General features: G+C 42.6%; 1 protein-coding gene across 2 annotated transcripts in view; it reads left to right on the top strand.

Moving 5' to 3' along the window:
- The first annotated feature begins 6,980 nt into the window (after positions 1 to 6,980).
- The window catches only part of SRP68 (signal recognition particle 68), a 31,646-nt gene continuing 11,563 nt past the window's right edge, over positions 6,981 to 27,063 (top strand). The window contains exons 1-8 of one of the 2 annotated variants that reach the window (XM_061616257.1): positions 6,981 to 7,418; positions 9,150 to 9,216; positions 10,439 to 10,552; positions 13,686 to 13,881; positions 19,235 to 19,317; positions 19,611 to 19,720; positions 21,395 to 21,477; positions 22,772 to 22,912. In XM_061616257.1, coding sequence (XP_061472241.1) covers positions 7,247 to 7,418; positions 9,150 to 9,216; positions 10,439 to 10,552; positions 13,686 to 13,881; positions 19,235 to 19,317; positions 19,611 to 19,720; positions 21,395 to 21,477; positions 22,772 to 22,912 — 966 coding nt within the window. In that variant the 5' untranslated portion in view covers positions 6,981 to 7,246. The remainder of the gene's footprint in view (positions 7,419 to 9,149; positions 9,217 to 10,438; positions 10,553 to 13,685; positions 13,882 to 19,234; positions 19,318 to 19,610; positions 19,721 to 21,394; positions 21,478 to 22,771; positions 22,913 to 27,063) is intronic. The other variant, XM_061616256.1, reaches the window with a different exon arrangement.

The following is a 27,063-nucleotide window of genomic DNA, read 5'->3' as shown; positions in this document are numbered from 1 at the left end:
CAGTGCTAGGAAAAGTCATATCAATGATAAGTAATGGGCAAAATACAGACCACAAAATATATGCAGTCACCACCCACAATGCTCTTGTGGGAATTCTGGCAGTATCAGTATTTTTTTTTAACCAAGATCCTATCAGATCACTGATTATTGCAGAGATTAATACATTGCATCTGGAGAGGTTAGGCTGTGTAGTGCTACCCTCCACCCCCATTGTTGATGGCTATAGCGGTTAGGATGTAGTGCAGTTGCTGTTGGAGAAGAGTGCTGCTGGTGATGAAGACTGCTATGGTAGAAGCCCAAGCTCTGCCCAAGTGGGCAAGACTGTGGCAGCCATCATAAAGCTCCAGCAGAAAAAAGCATTTCGGGGCTGTTATAGGGATGGGGCACTAGCGCCTTTGGATCTGCAGAATCCAAAGCCCCAAGAAGGGCCCAAGGAGCCAAATCCTTGGGCCCCTCAACTGCACCAGCCCTGGAGCACTCAGCACATGCAGGAAAAATGGCCGAAACCTTGTCTCCTACCTTTCACCTTGAGTGGCAGGAGCCAATGCAGGGTTCTGGATGCAGTGGTGGCTCTACCACTCCAGTCTTGCTCCTGTGCAATCATATGCGTTTTTACTTAGAAGGAAGTTCCACTAAATTGAATGGGACTTACTATTAGGTAAGTGTTTATAGGATTATAGCCTTCATCCTGGGGGTAAGTACCACTGAACACAGTGAGACTTACTGACAAAAAAGTTATGTTTGCCCCCAGAGAGCAACTGAGAGAAGTTCTCAGATTTAGATCCTCCCTCCTCTGTACTGCAGGAATAATTCAGTGACTCATATGGGAGACTCTGTGTAATTTGACCATGGGGTCTTCCCTGCCACAGAATGTCAGGAATAAGCAATACCCAGAAAGAGCTCAGAAGGCAACAAAACACACACCTCCACACAAAAAGGATTGTTTTCAAATGTCCCTACTGATATTTAAGAATCTCACAATGTTGAGGTACTTCCTTGCTCATCTGAGGTGATAAATAGGAACCTCGTACTTCACATGGTACAAACATTCTGGAGGTTAGAAGGGGCTCATTTTTCCAGTCATTCCAAGAATAGATTCCTAAATATGCCACCCTAGACATAGGATTGAATATTCATAGCTCAGGCGGAATCACAAAAAGCATGCAGTGTATCCATTATTAATGGAAATTAAAAGTACTGCTGGATCAGGCCAATGGCCCATCTAGTCCAGCATCCTGTTCTCATAGTAGCCAACCAGTTGCCCATGGGAAGCCCGCAAGCAGGACCTGAGTGCAACAGGGCTCTCCCCACTTGTGATCTCTACTGGCATTCAGAGGCATGCTGCCTCTACAGTGGAGGCAGAACATAGCCATGGTAGCTAACAGCCACTTATCCTCCATGAATTTGTCTAATCCTCTTTTAAAGCCATCCAAGTTGGTGGTCATCTCTGCTTCTTGTGGGAGTGAATTCCATAGTTTAATTATGCATTGTACAAAGAAGTACTTTTGTCTGTCTTGAAACTTCCAACATTCAGCTTCACTTGATGTGCAAGTGTTATGAGGGAGAAAAACTTTTCTCTCTTCATTTTCTCTAAACTATGCATAATTTTATACACCTCTACCATTTCTCCTTTTACTCTAAACTTAAAAGCCCCAAATGCTGTAACCTTTCTCTCCATTCCCTTGATCATTCTAGTTGTCCTTTTCTGAACATTTTCCAGCTCTGCAATAACCTTTTTAGGATGAGGTACTGTACACAGTATTCCACATGCAGCCACAACATAGATTTGCAATATAATACTGGGCATTTTATTTTCAATTCCTTTCCTAGTGATCCCTAGCATTGAATTCACCTTTTTCACAACTGCTACACACTGGGTCAACATCTGCATTGAGCTATCCGCTACGGACTCAAGATCTCGTTCCTGGTCAGTCACCACCAGTTATTGTTTGCTTGCATTTTGTCTGTTTATTTATGTATTTCAGCATTTATATACCACTTGATATTTCAAAAATGTCTAAGTGGCAAAAGTTTGTGCTCCTTTTTATTCCCCTCATTTGGACAAGACTTTCATTGACTAAAGGAAGCCTTCTTACCTCTAATAACTTCTTTGACCTTGCTCATTAACTACACAAAGCCCTGGTAGTACATTTCTTAATCTGCAGTATACATTCCAGATGAGCTTCTAATTTTGTGGTTTCAAACAACTCCCAAGCATTTTGGAAAGATCTGACCTTCTTCACTTTCCCTTTCAATTTCCTTTAGGCCCTCTAGGCATTGACATTTTTCAAAGGTGACATTGCTGGTCCACCAACTCTGAACTTTTGAATTCTTAACAAGCTGGATTAAATATTGTAATTGTTCTGAGAGATGTGACCGCTCTTGTTGTGGAGGTGTAGAGGTTAATTTGCTTGATTTCAAGTAACATGTGCCAGGTGAACAGAATTTATAAGTATGTACAAATACAAAAATGTACAAGTGCCCCATGATATTCTGATTAGTAAACTGGCTAAATGTGGGCTGGATGGAACAACTGTCAGGTGGATCCACAGTTGGCTACAGAATCGTACTCAAAGCGTGCTTATCAACGGTTCCTTCTCAAACTGGGGGTGGTAATGAGTGGGGTACCACAGGGCTCAGTCCTGGGCCCAGTGCTCTTCAACATTTTTATTAATGACTTGGATGAGGAGGTGCAAGGAATGCTTATCAGATTTGCAGATGATACAAAATTGGGAGGGATAGTTAAAACCTTGGAAGACAGAAACAAAATTCAAAGGGATCTTGATAGGCTGGAGCATTGGGCTGAAAACAACAGAATGAAATTTAACAGGAATACGGGCAAAGTTCTACACCTAGGAAAAAGAAACCAAATGCACAGTTATCAGATGTGGGATACTTTGCTCAGCATGTGAGAAGGATCTTGGGATTGTTGTTGATCACAAGCTGAATATGAGCCAACAGTGGGATGTGGCTGCAAAAAAGGCAAATACTATTTTAGGTTACATAATAGAAGTATAGTTTCCAAATCATGTGAAGTATTGGTTCCCTTCTAGTCAGCACTGGTTAGGCCTCATCTTGAGTACTGCATCCAGTTCTGGACACCACACTTTAAGAAGGATGCAAACAAACTGGAACGGGTTCAGAGGAAGGCAATAGGGATGATCAGGGGACTGGAGACAAAGCCTATAAGGAGAGACTGAAAGAACTGGGTGTGTTTAGCCTTGAGAAGAGAAGACTGAGGGGATATATGATAGCACTCTTCAAGTACTTGAAAGGTTGTTACACAGAGGAGGGTCAGGATCTCTTCTCGATCATCCCAGAGTGCAGGACATGGAGTAATGGGCTCAAGTTGTAGGAAGCCAGATTTCAACTGAACATCAAGAAAAACTTGTTGATTGTTAGAGTGGTACGACAATGGAACCAATTACCTAGGGAGGTGGTGGCCTCTCCAACACTGAAAACATTCAAGATGCAGCTGGACAGCCACCTGCTTAATTTGGATTCCTGCATTGAGCAGGATGTTGGACTTGATGGCCTTACAGCCCCCTTCCAACTCTATGATTCTATGAAAAACAATTGATATAATAAGGACTTTGGCTGCTTGAGCTGTTTTAATAAGTGGTGTCTTCTCAAGGATAGCAAATTGTGATTATAAAATGTTTAATGTGTAATGAAATAAGATGAAATAAAAGGAAGATGGAAGCAATACTCTGAAGAACTCTATAAAAGAGATGCAAGGATGACAGATTCATTCATGGAGGAACCGTATGATGAAGAATCAGAAATTTTACAATGCGAGGTGAAAGCTGCACTTAAAATACTTGGAGGAAACAAATCACCGGGAATAGATGGCATACCAATAGAGTTGCTACAAGCTACTGAGACTGAATCTGTCCAAATTTTGACAAAAATGTGTCAGCAAATATGGAAAACTAAACAATGGCGCACAGAATGGAAGTGTTCAATATACATCAAAATTCCAAAGAAAGGGGATCCCAGGGAATGCAGTAATTATCGAACAATTGTCTTAATACCCCATGCAAGTAAAGTAATGCTCAAGATACTACAACAAAGGCTTTTACCATATATGGAGCGAGAAATGCCAGATGTCCAAGCTGAATTTAGAAAGAGAAGAGGCACCAGAGATCATATCGCAAACATAAGTTAGATAATGGAACGGACCAAGGAATTTCAGAAGGAAATCACCCTGTGCTTTATAGAGGCTTTATACAAGCCTTTGATTGTGTAGATCATGAAAAACTATGGAATGCTTTAAAAGAATTGGGGGTGCCACAGCATCTGATTGTCCTGGTGCGCAACCTATACTCTGGACAAGAGGCTACTGTAAGAACAGAATATGGAGAAACCGATTGGTTCCCCATCGGAAAGGTTGTGAGACAGGGGTGTATTTTATCACCCTACTTGTTTAATCTATACGCAGAACATATCATACAGAAAGCAGGATTGGACCAAGATGAAGGAGGTGTGAAAACTGGAGAGAGAAATATCAATAATTTAAGATATGTAGACGATACCATACTACTAGCAGAAACCAGTAATTATTTGAAGTGAATGCTGATGAAAGTTAGAGAGGAAAGCACAAAAAAGCAGGACTACAGCTGAACGTCAAAAAAACTAAAGTAATGACAACAGAATATTTATGTAACTTTGAAGCTGATGATGAGGACATTGAACTTGTCAAGGATTATCAATACCTCGGCACAGTCATTAACCAAAATGGAGACAATAGTCCAGAAATCAGAAGGCAGCTAGGACTGGGGAGGGCAGCTATGAGAGAACTAGAAAAGGTCCTCAGATGCAAAGACGTATCCTGAACACTAAAGTCAGGATCATTCAGACCATGGTATTTCCATTCTCCATGTATGGATGTGATAGTTGGACAGTGAAAAAAGCAGATAAAAGAAAAATCAAGTAATTTGAAATGTGGTGTTGGAGGAGAGTTTTGCGGATACCATTGACCTTGAAAAAGACAAATAAGTGGGTGTTAGCACAAATTAAACCAGAACCATCATAAGAAGCTTAAATGATGAAATTGAGGCTATCATACTTTGGACATATAATGAGAAGACATGATTCACAAGAAAAGACAATAATGCTGGGAAAAACAGAAGGGAGTAGAAAAAGAGGAAGACCAAAGAAGAGATGGATTGATTCTGTAAAGGAAGCCACAGACCTGAACTTTCAAGATCTGAACAAGGTGGTTCATGACAGATGCTATTGGAGATCACTGAGTCATAGGGTCGCCATAAGTCACAATCAATCTGAAGGCACATAACAACAAAATGTGTTATAAAACCTCTTTATCTGGAACAACAAAATAATAGTACAAACACTAAATCCCATTCACCTGAAAGGACTGAAGGAAATCCCAAACATTTGGATGAGAAGATCAAGACATCAGAGCTCTGAGCAACTCAAGAGTATGGTGACATGAAGTCACTGGAGAAAGAAAACTGCATACTGAATAGCAGGAATGTTTAGGCTGTGTGCAGCTGCATGGGTAGGCAACCTGGTGCCTTCCAGATGTTCTCGATTACAACTCCATGAGTCACTGCCAGTCTGGCTAATGATAATAGAGCCTCTGATCTCTCTGGAAGTAGCAAACTTCTGTGCAACTCAAATGTTCAACTTCAAGACATTGAAAACATATATGTGTGTCCCCCAAACTTGTAATAGCCAAGGCAAGCATTTTAATGGATTAAAATGGGAGACACATTTCACTTTTACACCTACTAAGGTTTATTTTTAGAGTTTAAAAGTATCAAGGGAGGGACAGGAAAGGAGACTATGACTTATAATGCCTGTTATAACATCTGCTTAGGCTAATAGTCAGGCCTGATGGAAGCTGGAGTCCATCAACATCTGGAGGGCTGCAGATACCCCATCTTCAAGCTAAGCACACTTATTAGGTTCAAGAACACCAGTTGAACTCTGCAGAACTGAGTAAGTCCACTAAGGCTGGTTTAGCGATAGGTCTGTAGCTCTAGGGTGCCTGGTTCATTTGTGCCATTATGAAGCTACAAAGGACGTATCTTTCTGAAATTCTCTGCAGTGTTAAAATGTGCCACTGGGGCAACTACCCCGGATTTGTTTCATGGCAGGGCTCCTGTGGCTTTAACTGTTGCAAGCCAAGGTGAAAACCCAAGCAGCTTTCTCAGTTTATCTCCATGCTGAAAAATACCACATCCATTAGATTTCTGCCTGTTGAACCCTTTCAATATCCTTTTTTAAAGTGGCAATCTTACCTTGATCACAGGGACTCATGACTGTGAAACTTCCTCCCTAAAAATATTCCACTGGCTCCCTCTCTTATGGTTTTTAGATAAGCTATTGTAAACTGTGTTTTATTTGACCAGACATTTCGTAAATGCCCCCTGCTGTACTGATTTCGTTTTCAATAGCTTTGATTTTGCACTCGCTTGTTTTTCTCTCTATTCTTCTGAAATTGTAAGATATTTGGTTGGCGGTGGTGCTTTTGGATCTGAAAGACAAGGTATAAACAGTCCTCAGACAGCAGCCTACATGATGTTGTGTACTGGGGGGTCTGCAGCCGCACGGGTTTTGCTGACTGGAGAGAGCTACAAGGGAGTCTTTATTCAAATTTAGTATTAGACTTATTAAATCACTTTTCAAAAACGCCATCTACGAACATAAAGTCCTATTTATATAGTATTTATTTATCACAGCTTTCTAAGGAGCTTACGATCTTAAAAAAAAGACTCTGGGAATCAACAGATTAAGGGAAAGAAAACGAATGGAGAGTTAAAAGAGGGAAGAACATGCAAATATTCCAATCACACGCACTCTTGTAGTCCTCCAGATATTTCTTGGACTCCAATTCCCATCATGCCATTAGCTATGCAGGCTGGGGCTGATGGGAGTTGGAGTTCAACAAATGTGGGAAGAGGACCACGTTGGCTTCGCCACTTTGTCTTTACATCCTAAATAACTCTAGTCGTATTTCCTTCCCCACCAGCCGATTATTATTATTATTAGCTTTAAATGCGCAGGGAAGACGGACACGCCGACCACAACGAGGGCGCCGTGAGGAGTCAATTCGCCCCTTAAGGCGCACTTACTAAGCGCCTCATTACAAAAGCCCAGCCCTGGTGTGTCCTTCTCTTTCCCGTCAGCCTCAGTGACCAAATCCGCCGCGCTCGGCGCTCCTGGCAGCTCTTTTCTCCTGTCCCGTGATGCTTCGCGGCGCAACTGGAACGGGCGCAAGATGGCGGCTGAAAGGCAGGTGGCCGGTAGCGGTGCCAGCGGCGGCCGAGGAGGAGGTAGTGGTACTACCACCACCAGTAGTAGCGGCGGGAGCTCTTCGGCGGGCCTCGAGGAGAATAAGGAGAATGAAAAGCCGAAGTCGAGCGGCCTCGGCGATAGCCTTGGCCTGGAGAGTATCCTGCTGGTGTGTTAGTGGGGACGTGTCACTTAAGCAAACAGGGGAGCTCTACATGCTGTCCCGACCTCTGGTCTGAGGAAGCCCCACAGACCCTTCTTCCTTCGTATGCTTTTCATCAGCTGTCCCCTCTTCCCGGAGTGGGGTTGGGGTTGTGGCTGTCGTGGAATGGTCTATTGGCTGACTTCCAAGTGGAGGATGTAGCCCTGGTCGAGGTGGGCAGTGGTGGGGGAAGGTTCGCTCAGGCCTTAGGAATGCAGGGCAGCACTTAGACTTACATTTATGCTATAGTTTCAGCCAGACATTATAGGGTGGCTGTTTGGGGTTCCTCCCTCTCCATTAGATTGTGAAAGAGAAACCAATTGCCAGGGTTTGGGGTTTAGTAACATATGGCGTATTTAAGACCTGTCCTCCAAAGCAGCCTGGATTTGCAGGCTAAGCCTGGTGTTGTAAAGCTCAACTTGAAATTGGGTTTTGTTGCATTAGCTCAAGGCAGATTTATCTGGAAAAGCCAAGCAGGCATGGCTAATTCATGAAAAAAATAACATGGAATAACATGAAAAATAACAATAAAAAAGTAATATGAAGTCTGTGTGCAATTTGTAGGAAAGAACATTGAGATTCTTGCTTGTGGGAGGAAAAAGTGATGCTTTTATATTGTATCAGTGGTTTTTATATGCATTTCTTCATGCAAGGAAAGAAAAATCCATTGTAATTGTTCCATAAAAACAAATTATTGAAGTTTTGATGAAACTTCATTGATATAGCAGTTCTGTTCTGTTGGCCTGTGCTGAGAAAAATTAAAAATAATATAATAAATTAATGTTGTACAGTGGGGGAAAATCAGTCCTAAAGGATTTATTGACAAGCCTTGTAAATTTCTTGGAGATGAATTTATACTTGGTGTTACAGTAGAAAAGCAGAACTCTGTCAATAAAATGGTGCCTGATGCCTGAAAAATGCTGTAAAAGCAGAACAAGCGCCGTATGAGTGGGGCCTCACTCTAATTGAAAGCTGCTGTTTTAGTGGAATGCTGAAAAGTGGGCTGCCGGAAAGCGGGGCCCTACTGTATCAGTATATATGACACATTACCAAATATAAGCAGCCTCTCCAAAAAAAAAAAAAAAGTCCTTGCACTAAGGTGCTCACAATCTAGTGACAATTGTAGTATGATAAATATACTCAAATGCAGTTGCTTAAGCTTCCTTTTAGTTAGAGAGTGAGGGTGAAGCAGTTCAGATGAAGGCTCATAGAAGAAGTTTCTCAAGCAATTTGAAGAGGGAAATGGCTGAACTTTTTTAAAAAGCAGAAGGTTTTGGGCAGGCTGAGGGTGTCGGAGGTAGAGCAAAGTCATAGGGTAGGGATACTACGGGGAATTGGGACAGAAGGGTATGATGTTGAGGCTATGGAAAGATTTGAAGAAGTTTATGTGAAATGCAGAAGAGAGATGTGAACAAGTGCATGGATTGAGTGGGGACATCAGCTTGTCTGACAAGAGATCAATGTTATTTTCCTGTAAGTTCAGATAATGTTTCTGCTATGCAATGTATTATTTGCTGTAGACAACTTTGAGAAGGTCTTTATAAAAAAAAAAAAAAACTTAACAAGGGTTAACGTGAAAGTAATAAAGTGTAAGGATGTGATTTTGCAATTGTTTAACTTTAGTGACACATTTCTAGCATTTAGTATTACCATCTAGTATTTAAAGTTTCCCTAACAAGTCCTTCAGTACTTCAAATTGTTAAGGAGTCGCAACAGCAACATGGGTTACGGCATGGAGATTTTCAGAGATACAGGTTGGTATGCTAGTGATAATGAATGGAAGCTATTTGCTGGGCAGTTTGTTTGTGTCTTCATTAGAATAACTGGATCTAAATGGATGCCAGTTTTTTCAGCACTCAGAAAATATGTAGTTAGCTCGTCTAGAGCCTTGTCTCATCCCTCTGCCTGGACTTTATAAGGAGGAGTTCCAAACTGAGAGGTACTGCTGCAGGGGTGAGACTGTGCTGCGACCATCAAGGGGCAAACTTTTCCACTTGCCTTGCGCTTTCTCTTTCTGACATCTTTCTAGAAGATGAATGTATTTGGTTTTTAGTTGTTGCTTTTTAAAAATGTTAAGATTTTGTTATCTTAAATTTTTGTTAATTTCATTGTTTTTGTTCTTGCTTATATTTCGTGTGTGTGTGTATTTTTTGTAAGCCGCTTTGGGGACCTTTTTGGCCAAAAGGTGGCCTAGAAATAAACCATAACAATATAGAGAGAAATCAAATAGAAGTGGAGGGAGCGTGTATCTATTTAATGTTGTTTAAAGACACTTCCCAGTATACTTGAATTTATATATTAAATTGCTGGGTAACTTGTTTCCTTGGTTCTAATAAGGCACTAACATTGGCGCTGTGTATAATTTATGTAATACAGCTGTTATCACTGTGGAGGGGTACACAAAATCACGGAATGGAAACCAGGTTGTTCAGAACTATGTGTTACCCAGGTACAAAAGGCTTCATTCCATAAACTATTTGGAGAACTGGTGTAAAACAGCTGCAGCACTCCATGTTCAGCCCTGCAAAACACACAGTCCAAAGCACAGGAAGTGCTCACTGGAAAGACAGCCATGTAGCTTGACTAGCTAGCACTGGTCCCAGAAGAATTTTCATCAGTTTAGGTGACCTGTGCAGGCTGGACTGCAGGGATTTTGTGTTTTGCCCAAGCCTATACATCCCTTAAAATTAGCATTCTGCAGATGTTCGCTCTCACTGGTATAGCTTCTTTGTGGTTCCATTCAAATCTATGTCTATCTTGTGGGTTGCCAAATTCTCCTGATTGTCAACATTGCTACTATGGCTGCTATCTTCTACTTTATGAATTGTATTATAAACCTGCATCTTGTCCTAATACATAAAACGTATTACAGTTCCAAGTTCTTTGTTTTTTGCATATCCTCCTCTTTGATAATAGAGCAGGAGGCAAGTTCTATTCTGTGTAGGAACTAATGATTAATGTGATTTTTCTTCCCAGGGGTTACTGCTCCCGCCGACTAAGAAGGCTCAGAAAAACTCTTAACTTCAAGATGGGAAATAGGCACAAGTTCACAGGGAAGAAAGTAACAGAAGAGCTGTTATCTGACAACAGGTATTGGGATGCTGTGCTGAATATAATGGATGAAGCTGATAACACGAAGCATGTATCAGTAAATTCAGGTTTTGACAATCTCTAGTGCCATAATAAGGTGTCAGCTAGGCTTTGGTGAGTGAGATTTGCCCAGGGCTTCCTCCAGACCCTGGAGCTACAATGGAGAAGTGATGAATCCATCCTTGAAGTTCATCTGAAGCCTGGGGTTTGTTTTGACTGTGTGCTTGCTGGGCACAAGCACAGAGCGATCATAAGTTTCTGTTGCCAAGCTTCAAACTGGAGTGAGGTGGTATAGGCATATTGTCTTATATTCGTGCCTTTTGGAAGTTCTGAGCTTGTACGGTTCATCAAGTGTAAAGGCAGAGCAAGCCACCACTCCTCTATCTCATTCTGTTTGGAGCTAGAAGGGGGTGCAGGCACGTGGGCATGTTTCTATGCCTAATGGGAGCTTTGTGCAGTGGTTAAGGTGTTGGACTACGACCTGGGAGACCAGGGTTCGAATCCCCACATAGCCATGAAGCTCACTGGGTGACCTTGGGCCAGTCACTGCCTCTCAGCCTCATGAAAATCGTATTCATAGGGTCGCCATAAGTCGGAATCGACTTGAAGGCAGTACACGCATACATACACGTCAGATGCAGAAGCAGAGCAAACTGATGTTCCTCCACTTCCCAGGTGAAGATGTGTGGTTTGCCTCTACATCTAGAGAAAGGGGGGGGGAGGGCAGTGCCTAGTGGAAGAAAATTAAAGTAAGTGCCCAATGTGATTTGGTGAAGATCTTCAGGGGCATACGGACAATTTTACTTCTTGCTTTACAGTATGGATTGTGGAACCTATCCCTCCAGATATTATTTGACTACAACTTCCATCACTCCTAACAATTAACTCTGGTGGCTGGGGTTGATGGGAGTTGAAGTCCACAACATCTGGACGGCCAAAGGTTTCCCATTCCTGCTTTACATGGAATATTATATTCTTGTGCTCCTGAAGAAGGTTTTCACTGAAATGCATTGGGCATTTTACTATTTTATTAGAATTTTATACATTTTTAGTACCATTTTGAGCTTTTGCTGTTAGCTTTCTTACCACTGTGCCTGATATGTCCTCCAAAGTCTTATCAGAGCCAAGGCAAGCCCCTCTTCCTCAGCTCAGAGTTAATACCATATTGGGTAGAATCCCTCTCCCCAGTTCCAAGCTTGAAGCTGCGGAGAGGAGCAAGAGGTTCTCTCCAACCCCACACTGCCCCTTGGAGGAGGGGTCCTGGTGACTTCCCCCCCAACAGTGTAGCCTTCTGGTTAAATCTCTTGCTAAAACGGCAGCGGTAGTGTAGGTAGATGGTGCCACATGCTTCTGTGACAACTGATTTTGAGTACATTAGCACTTAGAAAATGTTTGCGCATTTTCTGTCACTGAGAGACTTTTTTCAGCTGTGTTGGAGTTAGGAGGGCCAGGTAAGTGCTACAGATTGGAGGTGAGGAAAGAAGAGGTCAGCTCAGTTTTCTGCTTTAAGCAGCAAAATGGCCAGCCTTATAAAAATGCTTTGATGCAGATTTCTATTTTGTTCCTTTAAAATTAGTTACTTGGAAATCAAAGTATCCCATCTGCCCAGCTACGTCCCTATCTGAGTAAGGAGGACCTCACATCAGTGGTACATGCTATGGTAACCTCGCGTCTGGACTACTGCAATACGCTTTACGTAGGGCTACCTTTGAAGACGATTCGGAAGCTACAGCTAGTGCAAAATGCGGCGGCCAGACTGCTAACAAGAACTAAGCGGTCTGAGCATATAACACCTGTGCTAGCCCGTTTGCACTGGCTTCCAATATGCTTCCGGGCCAGATTCAAAGTGTTGGTACTTACCTATAAAGCCTTATACGGCGCGGGACCACGATATCTGTTCGGAACGCCTCTCCCGATATGAACCGGCCCATACACTACGATCTACTACGAAGGCCCTCCTCCGGGTTCCGACTCATAGGGAAGCCCGGAGAGTGGTGACAAGATCTAGGGCCTTCTCAGTGGTGGCCCCCGAACTATGGAATGGTCTCCCTGAGGAGGTGCGCCTGGCGCTGACACTATCATCTTTTCGGCGCCAGGTTAAAACCTTTCTCTTCTCTGAGGCATTTTAATTCCTGTTAATTCTAAATTATTATATTTTGATTTTAGACTGTACAGTTTTTTGTACAGTTTTGTATTGTGATATACTGTATTGTGTTGTTTTTATTGTATTTTTAATGTTCACCGCCCAGAGAGCTGTTGCTAGTCGGGCGGTATATAAGCTTAATTAATTAAATAAATAAATAAAAAGGGTTTTGAGTATCAGATGAACAGATTTCACATAGCTGAATGAAGCACACAAGCTACTTGGGAACTGCCGCTATCCCTCTGCTGATCATGACTAGTTCAAGGAGCAACATAGGGTCTAGCAAGTTCGGAGCAGGTGACACAGTCCACAACAGGGCCTGCAGCCACTCAGTGCTAATTAATACAACTTCTTCAAGGTATCTGTGCCACCTTTAGGCTATGGTCTGAAGGCACATAAGGCCAGCTCCCTGCTGAAGCTAAGCAGGTCAGGTCTGGTCAGTGCCTGGATGGGAGACTGCCCAGGAACCATATGTAAGCCGCCTTGGGTTTCTATCATGGAAAGAAAGGCGGGGTATAAATGTAATAAATAAATAAATACTATGAAGAAGCTGTTGTCTGGGCACAGCATCAGAAATCAATGTTTGTTTATATTCAGAACATCTATTCTTTTTAATATAAAAATAACTAAGCAGGGTTTACATAAAATATAGTAACAAATTTATATAATACAAATAAGACAAACCAAATAAAACTTGTTTTAGTTCTAAAAGATTGCTGATAAATATACAAGTATAACGTCAGAAATCTGTGACCTTGGGAAAGCAGATTTTAAAAAAACATAGAGCTGATGCCTACAAATTTGGATTTGCAACGTAAGTGTGCTATGTGTGATTAGGCTTTAAAGGCTGGGGCAGATAAACGTGTCCTAACCAAAGCAAAACTCTTGTTCCATGCGACTTCTTGCTCATTACATTGAAATAAGTATATTTTAAACAAACTGTCTTCATTTTTGAACTGATAATTTTACTTCTTAACCTTCTTGTGCCAGATATTTGCTCTTGATTCTGATGGATGCTGAGAGAGCTTGGAGTTATGCTATGCAGCTTAAGCAGGAAGCCAACACAGAACCTCGCAAACGATTTCACTTGTTATCTCGCCTGCGTAAAGCAGTAAAACATGCTGAGGAACTGGAACGCCTATGTGAAAGCAACCGTGTGGATGCCAAGACCAAGCTAGAAGCTCAGGTTACTGCTAACTGTCAAAACATTTTTATAGCAGAGAAAATATAAACTTACTTTTTTTCTTGTTGGAGAAATGAATCTGAATTGTAAATAATATTAAATCTGCCTGCGGAGATTAGGTTAGGAATTCCTGGTATGTGTGTAGTTGACTTGTTAAGCCCTAGTTATAGAGCATAGCTTTATTGAATCAGAACAATGATCTATGCAGGCTGAGACAGATCATTACTCTGGAGGTCAGTACAGAAAATTGGAAACGAAAACAGTTAAAGGCTAACTGTAGACAGTATAGTCTGCTTGGGTTTCACCCATAGAATGTTTGCAGCTGCCCACCTGCCTGCTATTAATCCAGTGCTGCCTTCTGGAGTCTGTCTGAGACTGAAGGACAACACAGTAAACCATACTAGATGCAGCAATGGACAGGAGATATATGTCTGTGAGAGATAGCTGTTACATACATATACAAGGATGCATAGCAGGAGGTTGACATCGAGTATATTTGAGGATTTTTTAAAAAAATATTGGGCTTCAACAAGTTAATTATGGATGTTCAAATTGGACATCTAGTGCATGCTGTCCAGAAGGTTGAACCTCCATGCTGACACTCAGGGGGCATAGCTTATTGCCCTATCATTCACTTTGAACCTTTGGCTGTAGCATCATACCCTCTAATAGTGAACTCAGGTGAGTACCGACAGGACTTGGAGTCAAAACATGGCCACTGAGAACAGAAGGGAAGGTCAGCGTGTTTGGAAGAACCCCACGATTTGCAGAAATACGTTGTTTTAAAAAACCCCAAAACACACACACCCCCCTCAGTAAGGATTGTTTCAGTCACAGAATGTTGGGTATCAGTTGGAGCAGAAAACAGAGATAGAATTCCCTACTTGAGCTGCTTATAGCTTATCCTGGAGGAACATATGTCTGGCTGGCTGGAATCCTGAATAGGAGCGCTCCTGCTTGGAGGTAAAGATGCACTGCAACATTTTGTTGCAATATATCTTTTGTTGCAAGACCCATCTGAAGTAACTTTTACCTAAGACTTCCAGTGGAACCCTATAAATAAAAGTAGCCTCTTCTAGTATAGTGAGAAATATAATAAAATATATTATATCGGTATATAATAAAACCTCCCTTATCCATGATATGATTGTGGAGGAGGGCGCCGACCTGGCATGTATAACCGAGACCTGGGTGGGGGAGCAGGGAGGAGTTACTCTTTCCCAGCTTTGCCCACCCGGGTACACGGTGCAGCACTGTGGTAGATCCAAGGGCCGGGGAGGGGGGGTCGCCGTGGTCTATAAGAGTTCTTTTCTTCTCACTAGGCACCCTGTCCAGACGGTGACTGGTCTGGAGTGTCTCCACCTTGTGTTGGGCCAGCGAGACAGATTAGGAATTCTGTTGTTGTACCGCCCACCTTGCTGCCCAACAGCTTCCCTAGCTGAGCTGACAGAGATAGTCTCGGAGGTGCTGTTGGGATCCCCTAGACTTTTGGTACTGGGGGATTTCAACATCCATGCCGAGGCTGTCTTATCTGGGGCAGCTCAGGACTTCATTGCCTCCATGACAACAATGGGGCTGTCTCAATTTTCTACTGGCCCAACGCATGTGTCGGGACACACTCTTGATTTGATCTTCGCCACTGGACATGGAGATGGTGACCTGCAGGTGGGGTGTTTTTCATCTACCCCATTGTCATGGACAGATCACCGCCTACTGAGATTTAGGCTTACGGCGACCCTTTCCCTCTGCAAGGGTGGGGGACCTATTAAGTTGGTCCGCTCCCGGAGACTAATGGATCCTCTGGGTTTTCAGAAGGCTCTGGGAGATTTTCCGGCTGATAAGACTAGTGCTCCTGTCGAGGCCCTGGTCAAACTGTGGAATACGGAAATGACCCGGGCTGTTGACACTCCTGCGCGCCCCCTTCAATGTAGAGCTCATACAGCTCCATGGTATACCCCGGAGCTGAGAGTGATGAAACGAGAGGAGGAGGCTTGAGTGCAGATGGAGGCGAACTCGAAACAGATGCAATTATGCCTTGGTAAGTGCCTCCACTAAGTTGTATATAAAAGCGGTAAGGGCAGCAAAAAAGTGTTATTTTGCTGCCACTATTAGATCATCTTTATGCCACCCAGCGGAGGTTTTTAAGATAGTACGAGGACTTTTACACTCTGGCCCTCAGGACATCACAGAGGCATCTGAAGCCCGCTGCAACGAGTTTGCGGGGCACTTCCAAAATAAAATCGCATGCATCCGTAGGGATCTCGACTCTAATGTTAGAACAGTTGAATCCATTGAGGTACCCAGATCACGATCTTGTCCTCAATTATTGGATGAGTTTCAGTTGGTGCAGCTTGAGGAAGTTGACAAGGTGCTTGGACTGGTGCGTGCGACCATGTCGGCACTGGACCCTTGCCCCTCTTGGCTAGTAAAAGCTAGCCGGGCTGGAACTGCCGGCTGGGCCAAGGAAGTGATCAATGCCTCCTTGAGAGAGGGAGTGGTCCCCCGTTGTCTCAAGGAGGCTGTAGTGAGACCTCTTTTGAAGAGGTCCTCCTTGGACCCAGATAATTTGAACAACTATCGACCGGTAGCGAATGTTCCATTTCTGGGCAAGGTCTTGGAACGGGTGGTTGCCGCCCAGCTCCAGACGCTCTTGGATGAAACTGATTATCTAGATCCGTTTCAATCCGGTTTTAGGCCCGGTTTTGGTACAGAAACAGCCTTGGTCGCCCTGTATGATGACCTCTGTCGGGAGAGGGACAGGGGGAGTGTAACTCTGTTGATTCTCCTTGATCTCTCAGCTGCTTTTGATACCATTGACCATGGTATCCTTCTGGAGAGACTCGTGGAGTTGGGAGTTGGGGGTACTGCTTGGCAGTGGCTCCGCTCTTACTTGGCGGATCGTCTCCAGAAGGTAGTGCTTGGGGAACATTGCTCGATACCCTGGACTCTCCATTGTGGAGTCCCTCAGGGATCGGTTCTGTCCCCCATGCTTTTCAACATCTACATGAAGCCTCTGGGTGCGGTCATCCGGAGTTTTGGAGTGCGTTGCCATCAGTACGCTGATGACACGCAGCTCTATTTCTCCTTCTCATCTTCAGGTGAGGCTGTTGATGTGCTGAACCGTTGCCTGGCCGCGATAATGGACTGGATGGGAGCTAATAAACTGAAACTCAATCCAGACAAGACCGAGACGCTGTTGGTGAATGCCTTTTCTGCACAGATGGTGGATGTTCATCCCGTTCTTGATGGGGTTACACTCCCCCTGAAGGAACAGGTTCGTAGTCTGGGGGTTCTTTTCGATCCTTCCTTGTCACTGGAGGCTCAGGTAGCCTCGGTGGCTCGGAATGCGTTCTACCACCTTCGGTTGGTAGCCCAACTACGCCCCTATCTGGGCAGTGACGACCTCGCCTCAGTTGTTTATGCTCTGGTGACCTCTAGATTGGACTACTGTAATGCACTCTACATGGGGCTGCCCTTGAAGATGGTTCGGAAGCTGCAGCTAGTGCAAAACGCAACAGCCAGACTGTTGACGAGGACCAATCGGTCCTCACATATTACACCTGTTCTGGCCCGTTTGCACTGGTTGCCGATTTGTTTCCGGGCTAGATTCAAGGTGCTGGTATTGACCTATAAAGCCTTACACGGTGCTGGTCCGCAATACCTGATGGAACGCCTCTCCCGCTACGAACCTACCCGTGCACTTCGTTCGACATCTAAGGCCCTCCTCCGAGTACCAACTCATTGAGAAGCTCGGAGGGTAATGACAAGATCCAGGGCCTTTTCGGTGGTGGCCCCCGAATTGTGGAATAGTCTCCCCGAGGAGGTACGCCTGGCGCCTACATTGTTATCCTTTCGGTGCCAGGCTAAAACCTTTCTATTCTCCCAGGCATTTTAATTCATGTTAAAGTGTTTTAATGGTTTAGTGATCTTAATATTACATTATTGTTATTATGTATCTGTATTTTTATATTTTGTGATTTTTGTTGATTTATTGTATTATCTTATGTTGTACACCGCCCAGGGAGCCGTTGGTTATGGGCGGTTTATAAATGAAATTAAACTGAAAACTAAACTAAATGGTAAGGCTATAACAGAGATGAAGAATCAGGCCTCTCTGTTTTGCCCCTGGGGTGTTCTCCTGGCCACATCCCACACCAGTCTTGTTTTGCATTCTTGACTAATTTTGCCTGGCTGGAATATGTCCTTGAACCCTAAATAATGGTTCTCTCTGTCGTCCATCCTGGCAAGCAAGGAGAGTGTGTAGAAACTAGCCTATTGTATAAAGGTAAAGTTCACATTTGTAGCTCTGCCCACTTTTGCTTCTGGCCCTGACTACCCCAGCATATGGCCCCTAGAAGGCTGCTCTGAAGGCAGTGCGGCCTTCAGTCTAAGCCATCCCTTGCCTATAACCTACAGGAGATGGGACTTCAGTTTTTTAAAATATCCTGGGCTCCCTTATTTGGGTCAGAGCCAGGAAGCATGAAATGAATGTTTTTAGCCTACTTTGCATATTCATTGAATGTGAAACTGGATGTCTGTAGTGCATAGGGAAAAAATGACCATGAGAAGAATAGAAGACTTGCTTGGCTGAATCAGATTAAAGTTCTATCTAGTATAGCATTTTGTCTAGTTGGGCAAATACCTGAAACACAAGTGGGACATATAGAGACTGTTGTTTGTTTATCCCCAGCGTGTGGTAATCAGACTGGTTCTGTGTACACTCTGTTCTTAGCTGTCTGGGCTAATAATAATTGATAAACCCTTCCTTCATGAATTTATTCCAAAAATACTATCTATGCTGGAATCCTGCCAGACACCGATTTGGGAGCCATTAAACCCAGACAGCTGTTTGACTCAGGTAGCTTAATGATTCCATTGGCATAATAAATCGCTTTATTATAGTGCACATTTTTGTCCATTTACCTCAACAGCCCCTGTTTGTGTGGTGGAGTAGCATAAATACTGCACAACAATTGGCCAGTACCCCAAGTATTGGCAATGTGTCTTTAAAAATAATAAAAAGAAAACCACATGCCTTTTCACTTGGGGAAAGTTTCTGAAACTTTTTATTGGAATCATGAATTGTATGATGTATGTCGTGGTATAAAAGTTGGGGCTCGATACCAGGTATAGCGTATACACGGTTGTCATGAATGAATAATTTATTTCGGGCAAAGACCAGCATAAACGGTTGTCATGGTATTTGTGCCTTTCATGCTGTTTGTGGTAATACAGTCAACTGGTGAAAATAATGAAAGTTCACACAAGTTACCAGTCTGCTAGCTATTTTCTTGATGGTTATAGATTGAGACCAAACTGTTGCACTGACTAATATCCACCCCTGCCCTTTTTACAGGCATATACAGCTTACCTCACAGGTATGCTCCGCTTTGAATACCAGGAATGGAAAGCAGCAATGGAGGCATTTAACAAATGCAAGTGAGTTTGTCCTTTCTGTTATTTCTATGTTAATATGAACCTGTTAAACTAATTCTGACACAGTGCTAATTATACTCAGTTTTTCCACTCAAATTTTTGTTGATGTTCCAATCTAGATTTTTCCCCTGATAAATTTTAGACTTAAGAGTAGTTGTTCTGCTGAATAGCATGATAATAAAGTTAAAAAGATATTATAAGAACTACTCAGTACAGTTATGGTCATTCATTTAAAAAAGACATGATTTGCATTGTTGTAAAATACTAAATATTAAGTTCTTATCTTCCTGCTACAGAACCATATATGAAAAGCTGGCTAGTGCTTTCACAGATGAGCAGGCTATACTATATAATCAGAGAGTGGAGGAGATCTCCCCAAATATTCGTTATTGTGCCTATAATATTGGTAAGTAAACCAAGAAGAAAATTGTGTTGAGTGCTATTAATATTTATGCTTGTTAGTTCTTCTGCGAATTGAGATAGTAGGTTAACGTATATCTCAGTTTAACTTCATATTGCACAGTTTAGATTCCAGAGTCTTCTTCAGATTGGTATTTAGGTAATTTCCACTTTCATTCAAAATAGTTTTAGCTGTCATAATTGCCAAAAAGAACTTGAAAATGTGCTGGAGAATACAAAAAGCTGAGAAAACATATACCACAGTGCAGCGTCAGTGGCCATGAGGTGGATCTAGGTCCTTGTTTTTTTCTACTTCACTTCTCTGCTCAGCGATTCCACCCTCAACTTTCCCACTGCTGTTCTAATCTTGAGGGCGAAAAACACACACACCAAAACCCAGTCATTTAAAATAAATGGCTAAATTACTAATAACTTGTCATTTTCCGCTGATGAATTTTCAAAGGGGTGATATGCAATTAAGTGCCAAGAGGGAAACAATAGTCAAGACATCGGAAGAAGGCTAGGACTGGAGAGGACGGCTATGAGAGAACTAGAAAAAATCTTCAAATGCAAAGATGAATTATAGAACACCAAAGTCAGGATCATTCAGACCGTGATATTCCTGATCTGTATGTATGGATGTGAAAGTTGGACAGTGAAAAAGGAGGATAAGAGAAGAATAAACTCCTTTGAAATGTGGTGTTGGAGGAGAGTTTTGCAGATACCATGGACTGTAAAAAAAGTCAAATAATTGGGTGTTAGAATAAATTAAACCAGAACTATCACTAGAAGCGAAAATGATGAAACTGAGCTTATCGTACTTTGGGCATATAATGAGAAGACATGATTCACTAGAAAAGACAAATAATGCTGGGAAAAACAAGGGAGTAGAAAAAGAGGAAGGCCAAACAAGAGATGGATTGATTCCATAAAGGAAGCCACAGACCTGAACTTACAAGATCTGAACAGGGTGATTTACAATAGATGCTATTGGAGGTCGCTGATTATAGGGTCGCCATAACTCGTAATTGACTTGAAGGCACATAACACACACACACACTAGTACAAGAAACTTTTGGCTGTGCAACAGAAGTTCCTCTCCTCTGCCAATGTGCCCCTTAAAACTGTTCCCCCTCCCCCTCCCGGCACATTTGGAAAGGGTTTGGAGTGAGAGGAAGGAGAAGTTGCGTTGTGCAAGCCAAAATCCTTGGCTCTAGTGGAAGCATTTAATTGTATACCGTATCATCACTGCAATCTTCACAGGGGGAGGTTCTTAACCTTTCACCTCCAGCACTTTTTTTGTGCTTAAAATTGCCACCTAAGTTGCATTCTCCTCACAGGAATAGCCATATGTTCTCCTCCAAAGAGCAGAAATAGGTAGCTTTTGGTGGGAAAGAGTTAAGAAACCTTCCCCCATACTGATATGTACCACAGATGAAAACTACTGGCAACTGAGTAATGTGTAACTTTCCCTTAAGAAATAAGGTTTGTGCAATACGTCATTTGGATATTCTTGGGACACAGTCTGATTCTTTTTGCAAGTAACTGCAGAGTTGCCTTAGCCCCGTTTCAGTTGCAGATTGGTTTTTATCATTGATATTGTGGCGATACCAGTTTTCTGATGTGCATAAATATTCGGGACACAAACTAACATGAGAATTGTGTTCTGTTTGTTTCTTAGGTGATCAGTCTGCTATTAGTGAGCTAATGCAAATGAGACTGAGATCTGGAGGTACTGAGGGGCTTCTTGCTGAAAAACTGGAGGTAATCAGCTATAACCTTTTACCATTTAGAAGACATGCTATTGGCCATTTTTCTTTCTTTAATATCTATGCCACTTCTCATTTAAAAACGTTTAAAAAAGCAGAGTACAAAAATTCAAATTTTAAAATTCAGGACAATTTACAACAAAAATAATCAGTGGAGAATATAATAACAGAATCATTCCACTGAAAGGTTACGTGGGGGGGGGATTGATCTACCTGTGAAAAAACAGGCTGCTACAAAACTGCTGTAATTTTATCCTGTTCTGGTGGTGTGCTGGGGGAATGGAAGGGCTTGGATCTTGCAGATCCACAGCCTTTCTTGGCATGGCACTGTTGTTTCCAACACGAGCTGATCTCAGAGAGCATTGGGTGTAGACCTTTCCATAGCTGGAGATAGGAGTCCTACAGAATTGGTTCTCCTTCTCTGAGCGTGGACAAAAAAGTGGTCCTGGGACTCCCTCCCAGGGAATGTAGGATTGCACAAGACTCCTTTAACTATAGAGGACACCACATCTCCCTCTTTCCCATCTCAGTTTCTTGTCAGCATCCTCTTGATAATTCCTTCCATGGTCACTCAGTCATGAGGCTCATCAGCTAGTTTTGCTCTAGGCTCACTTTTTTCTGCAGAAGTAGTGGTTCATGACAGATGCTCTTGGAGGTCGCTGATTCATAGGGTCGCCATAAGTCATAGTTGACTTGGAGGCACATAACAACAAGTGTAAATCAGTGGTGTCAAACTTGGTTAAATTTTCTCCATAGCCCATTATCTAATGCGTCCTGCAAACATGGAAAGCTATGTTCTATTAAAATATATTGCCTAAATAAGATAAAGAAAAGGTATCATAGATGTTTATGCCTTGCTGTTTCCTGAAGGCCCAGAGAACACAGATTGTGTCTTCCTTCCCCACTCTCCAAACAGCTACCTAGCAAAGCAGAGCCTGCAAATTATCACTAAAGAGGGTGTAATAATTTTTGTGGACTATGATAGAAGTGCCATGTAACATATTGGGAATATCTAAAAGGTCTGTATCTTTTTATATAGGCAAGAATTTTCTAATTAAATATAAACAAGGGAGTCCTTAGTGAGTTTTGGTGTGTTTAAAAATACGCTTGCCTTCAGGGACAGGCAGACTGCTAAAAAAAAAAATCAAATGTGTTACCAGAATAACTTTTTGCAACTCAAGTTGCCAGATTTTATGGCTGTATCATGATCCTTGTACAGAATATGTGAGATTTGTGGGTAATAATACCTTCTATTCACCTTTCTAAATAATAGCTTATTGGCTTTGCAGGCACTAATCACCCAAACTCGAGCAAAGCAGGCAGCCACTATGAGCGAGGTAGAATGGAGGGGAAGAACTGTGCCCGTGAAGATAGACAAAGTGAGGATCTTTTTACTGGGGCTGGCAGATACCGAAGCAGCTATTGCTCAAGTAAGTATAAATTCCCTGCAATCTATCACTTTGTGGTTTTTACTATAAACAAGATCCTATATTCTTGTGTGTAGTTAGCTGTACATTATCCTCTTTTGTTTAAGGAGGAGAAAAACAAATTTATGCACAGAAAAGTTGTGTAACAGAACTGTGTGATCAGCAAGTGGAGTCGTTCATGATTCCCCAATGTTTAAGCTTAACCTTGGCCAAAAAGAATGTAGGCGGGTACAAGAGGTGTGAGTGTCTGACAAATAATTGTCATAAACAAGCATTTAGCCAGCATTGAGGTTGAGTATCTATTGTGAGGGTTGCCAAACAATTGCCCGCTGGTGTCATGGTGCCTGTGAAGGCCTTCAATAGTGTTCCCAGCAGGTAGCCCAGAACCTGAGCTTTCATTTTTTTAAAAAAGTAAGTCTCTAACCAGTCTAGAAAGAATGTTATGGAGCAAAATGTGCAGATACCCTTCTAAGCAATTTCTGTGAAATGAGCCAGCTTGGCTGTCAATGTTTTTAGACAATGAGTGAAGTTAGAGCTGTGATTGATAAGTGATTTGTTTGGACACTAGGCAATAGGAATCCCTGAGGTCCTAAAGAGTGGATGTTTTGCCCTCCCTTTTAGTGCACTTTTCCTGCTTCTGTCTTCTTTTCTAGTCCTTGGAAGTTCCAAGTTTGCCCTTTCCCCATAGCATTCAGGATGCATCCTTCCTGTGCTGGGTTTGCCTGGAATCAGGTAGTGCCTGGAAATTATTTTCTGCAAATAAGCACAATAAGTGTGGATGAATGTTAAAGAATCTCCATCTTCCCAAAAGGCAGATGTGAAAACATTGCAAAGAGGCTTAGGCATGACTCATTAAGAATTCACTATATAGTTAACTTACAGCACAATAGTATACAAGGTTACTCAGAAGTAAATCTCTTTATGTTTAATGGGACTTACTTCCAGGTAAGTGGGCAGAGGACGGCAGTCAAAGCTTTGGTTTACGTTTGGTATTGCGGGGAAAACAGGGTTCTTGTCCTTTTAACAGCTGCATGGCATGCAGAAATTCAACAGGTCAAGCCCTTTCTAGTATGGAAATACAATTATGGGGAAAGCGTTACCATGGCTACTTTCTAATTTTGTTATGCTACACTCCCATGGCAGCCATTTTGTGACTGATGCCCCCAGTATTCTCTGAAAATTTGAAACGTGCCCTCTGGTCCAATAAGGTTGGCGATCCCTGATCTATAGGATAGCTTCTGAATTATCCCATGGTAACATGTGCGCCAACACACATGCATGTTTATACGGATAGTGCTCCACAAATTACTTGAGTTCACCATCAATGGCTCCCATCCCTGAGTCTTCCAGCATGTACAGAGAACCCTGAGGAGACAGGTGTGTTTGACCTTGTACTGGGCTTTTGCTGAAAGGTGCAAATAGCACCTTGCTGTTGCTACTGCCTCCTGCAAAAGCCCAGTGGGAAAAATAAAAATAAACAGAAGGTGGTTTCTGTTGTGCACATGTTGCAGAAGTACCAGCAGTATGGTGTGTTTGCCTTCTCCGTAGGATTTTGCAGGACCGCTGGTGCTTTCTGCAAAGGACCACTTGGCAAGATAGAAACTACCTCTTTTCCTCTTTCTCTGTGGAGGAAAAGAGAGGTGGTTTTGCTCCTCCGAGGTGAGCTCTTGAAGAAAGAGCCAGCAGCAAATTACTGCTGCCTCCTGCAAAAACTGAACAGGCAGATAAACAGACCACCCCTTTTCTCTGTGGGAGAAGAACAGAGGAGTGGTTTCTTTCCCTTCCCATTGGGTTATTGAAGAGCAGCTGTGGGGCATTGCCAGTGCTTTTGGCAAAGGAGAGAAAGCATCTTTCCCTTTTCTTCCCTCAAGAACGGGGAAGGAATGTAGAAATAGCTTTCCCCCAGCAAGGCTGCTTGGGTGCTTGCCAGATGGGAGAAGGGCACTTGTTACTGGGAAGGAGGTGAGTGGACTTATTGAATTCTGCTTGTTGGAATAGATCAAGTGTGGACTTTGCTGTAAAGAAATCCCATAAGCTGAAGCCCAGTTAAATATCCAGTTCTCACATTTGTTTTTAAATAAGTTGCAATGATAGCCTGCTCTGATTAATTATTTAAATGGATATACCAACAACTATAATAGCTGGTACAGCACAGTGTGGAGGAGAGCCTGGCTGGGAGTCTTGAGTTCAAATCCCTGCTTGTGTCTCCTGGGTGTCAAGGGCCAGCTAAAGATCACCCCCACAGTGAGTGGCTCAGGGGTTATGTGCCCTGCCACCGGTGCAGCCGTGGGCAAGCTGCATGGTCCCAAGGAGCCCAGTTGCCCCCCAGCTGGCAGTTGCAGACAAGGAAGGGACTGGCTTGTGCAGCTGTGGCAAGCTAAGCAGGCCCTAGCCAGCTGGGGAGGACTAGCCTCAGAGGGAGGCAATGGTAAACCCCCTCTGAATACCACTTACCATGAAAACACTATTCATAGGGTCGCCATAAGTCGGGATCGACTTGAAGGCAGCCTATTTCCATTTTCACCAACAATTATATTTACAAGAGTTCTGTAGATGCTGAACATGATGAAGAGGAATACTTTCAGTGTTTCATCGAACAGAAAATTAACATGGTAACAGTGCTGCTGAATTAAGTATTATAAATTCACCGATAGGCAAAAAACCTTGCGGTTTAAGAACTGACCTATGGCCAACAGATATTTCTATCAGACTTTAAAAAGCAGGGCAATTGGGCAGATAGAGTGGTGGCAACACCTGCAATCAGCCCAAATAACAGAAACTAGACGTGTGCTGTGCTGATCTTGTTCTAACAGGGACAAAGCAACAATATTAAAACAGTTGATATAGTTCAGATAGTCACTTTAATAAATATGTTTGATTTACTTTACAATTATAGTGAAGTTTCCTATAGTAAATCATTTTCTTTTGCTTTTGTGAAGTACAGCAACACTTTGCAACACTAAAAATTTCCAAAAACAATTGTGGAATAATGGTACTGACTATTCTGCAGAATAGTTTCCAGTGGACATGAGGAGTGTCTCAGTTTGCACAAGATAAAACAGTGGGAGGTGAAATATATTATAGCAAAATTCTAGGTGTGCTTAATGTTAGTATTTGACCATGCACACCTTTCTTTAAGTGGTTTAAGCATAGCAGGCTGAAAACATGAATCATGGGCAGGCCAAGCTTGTTTTTTCCAACAGCTAGAGTCATTGCTTAAGTACTAACATATTCTAATCAGTCTGATTTTAAATCAAACAGCAGTTTCAGATTCAACTGTTAATGCACCCAGAATAGAAATAGAACATAAACTCCAGTTTGAAACGCAAAAGGCTGTCTTCACCATCATACAACATTGACCAGTAAAAAGGCTTTGAAATTAATAAAAATAAATTTGACACAGATTTCTAGGATGAATAATGAGAGAAATATAATTTTCTAGGTTAGAGTCTGTAGAAACAGTAGTAACACAGGAAAGAAGTAAAGTAAGAGCACCAACAAACATGCAAAAATGTAATTCTCCATCTTTGGAGATGACAGGTGTTGCCACCACTCACCATGTGCTCAGAGGTCACATGTTATCAAATTCTTCCAAGCTACACAGGAAGTGGATTGGACTGTGAAAGACCAATCCAAATTGTGTTTGCATTTTGACAAATTTGTAGGGCAGTACAATATCTCGGAGAGGAGGTCAGGTCTCCTGCTTCCCTGGCGCATTCACTATAGCTGCCCAATTTCCCTGCTTTTTAAAGTTTGATAGAAATATCTGTTGGCTATGGGTATGTTCTTAAACCGCAAGGTTTTTTGCCTATTCGTGCATTTCTCTGCTTTTTAATCCAGGAGGTAAGAAATGGGATCCTGTGCAAGTTTGCTGAGAATGGATTGATCATTTGCATGCTTATTGAATTCAGTGGGATTTACTCCCCTGCAGTCATGCTTAGGATAGGTGAAACTGACCACAGGGAGGTGAGGAGGGGAGCAGGCAGGAGGGGGGGGAGGGCAGGTTTGATCATTTGCATGTTTATTGAATTCAGTGAGATTTTCTCCCATGGTTAGGATAGGTAAAACATCATGTGGGGGGAGGGCTACAGTGGACAGGGGAGGAGGAAGGGAGAGTGGGGAAGGAGGGGAAAGGCAGGTCTGATCATTTGCAT

The sequence above is a fragment of the Rhineura floridana genome, chromosome 3 (genome assembly GCF_030035675.1).
Source record: "Rhineura floridana isolate rRhiFlo1 chromosome 3, rRhiFlo1.hap2, whole genome shotgun sequence".
NCBI lineage: Eukaryota > Metazoa > Chordata > Lepidosauria > Squamata > Rhineuridae > Rhineura > Rhineura floridana.
Note: the sequence above shows the minus strand (reverse complement) of the source record. Positions and strands in the feature narration are given on the sequence as shown.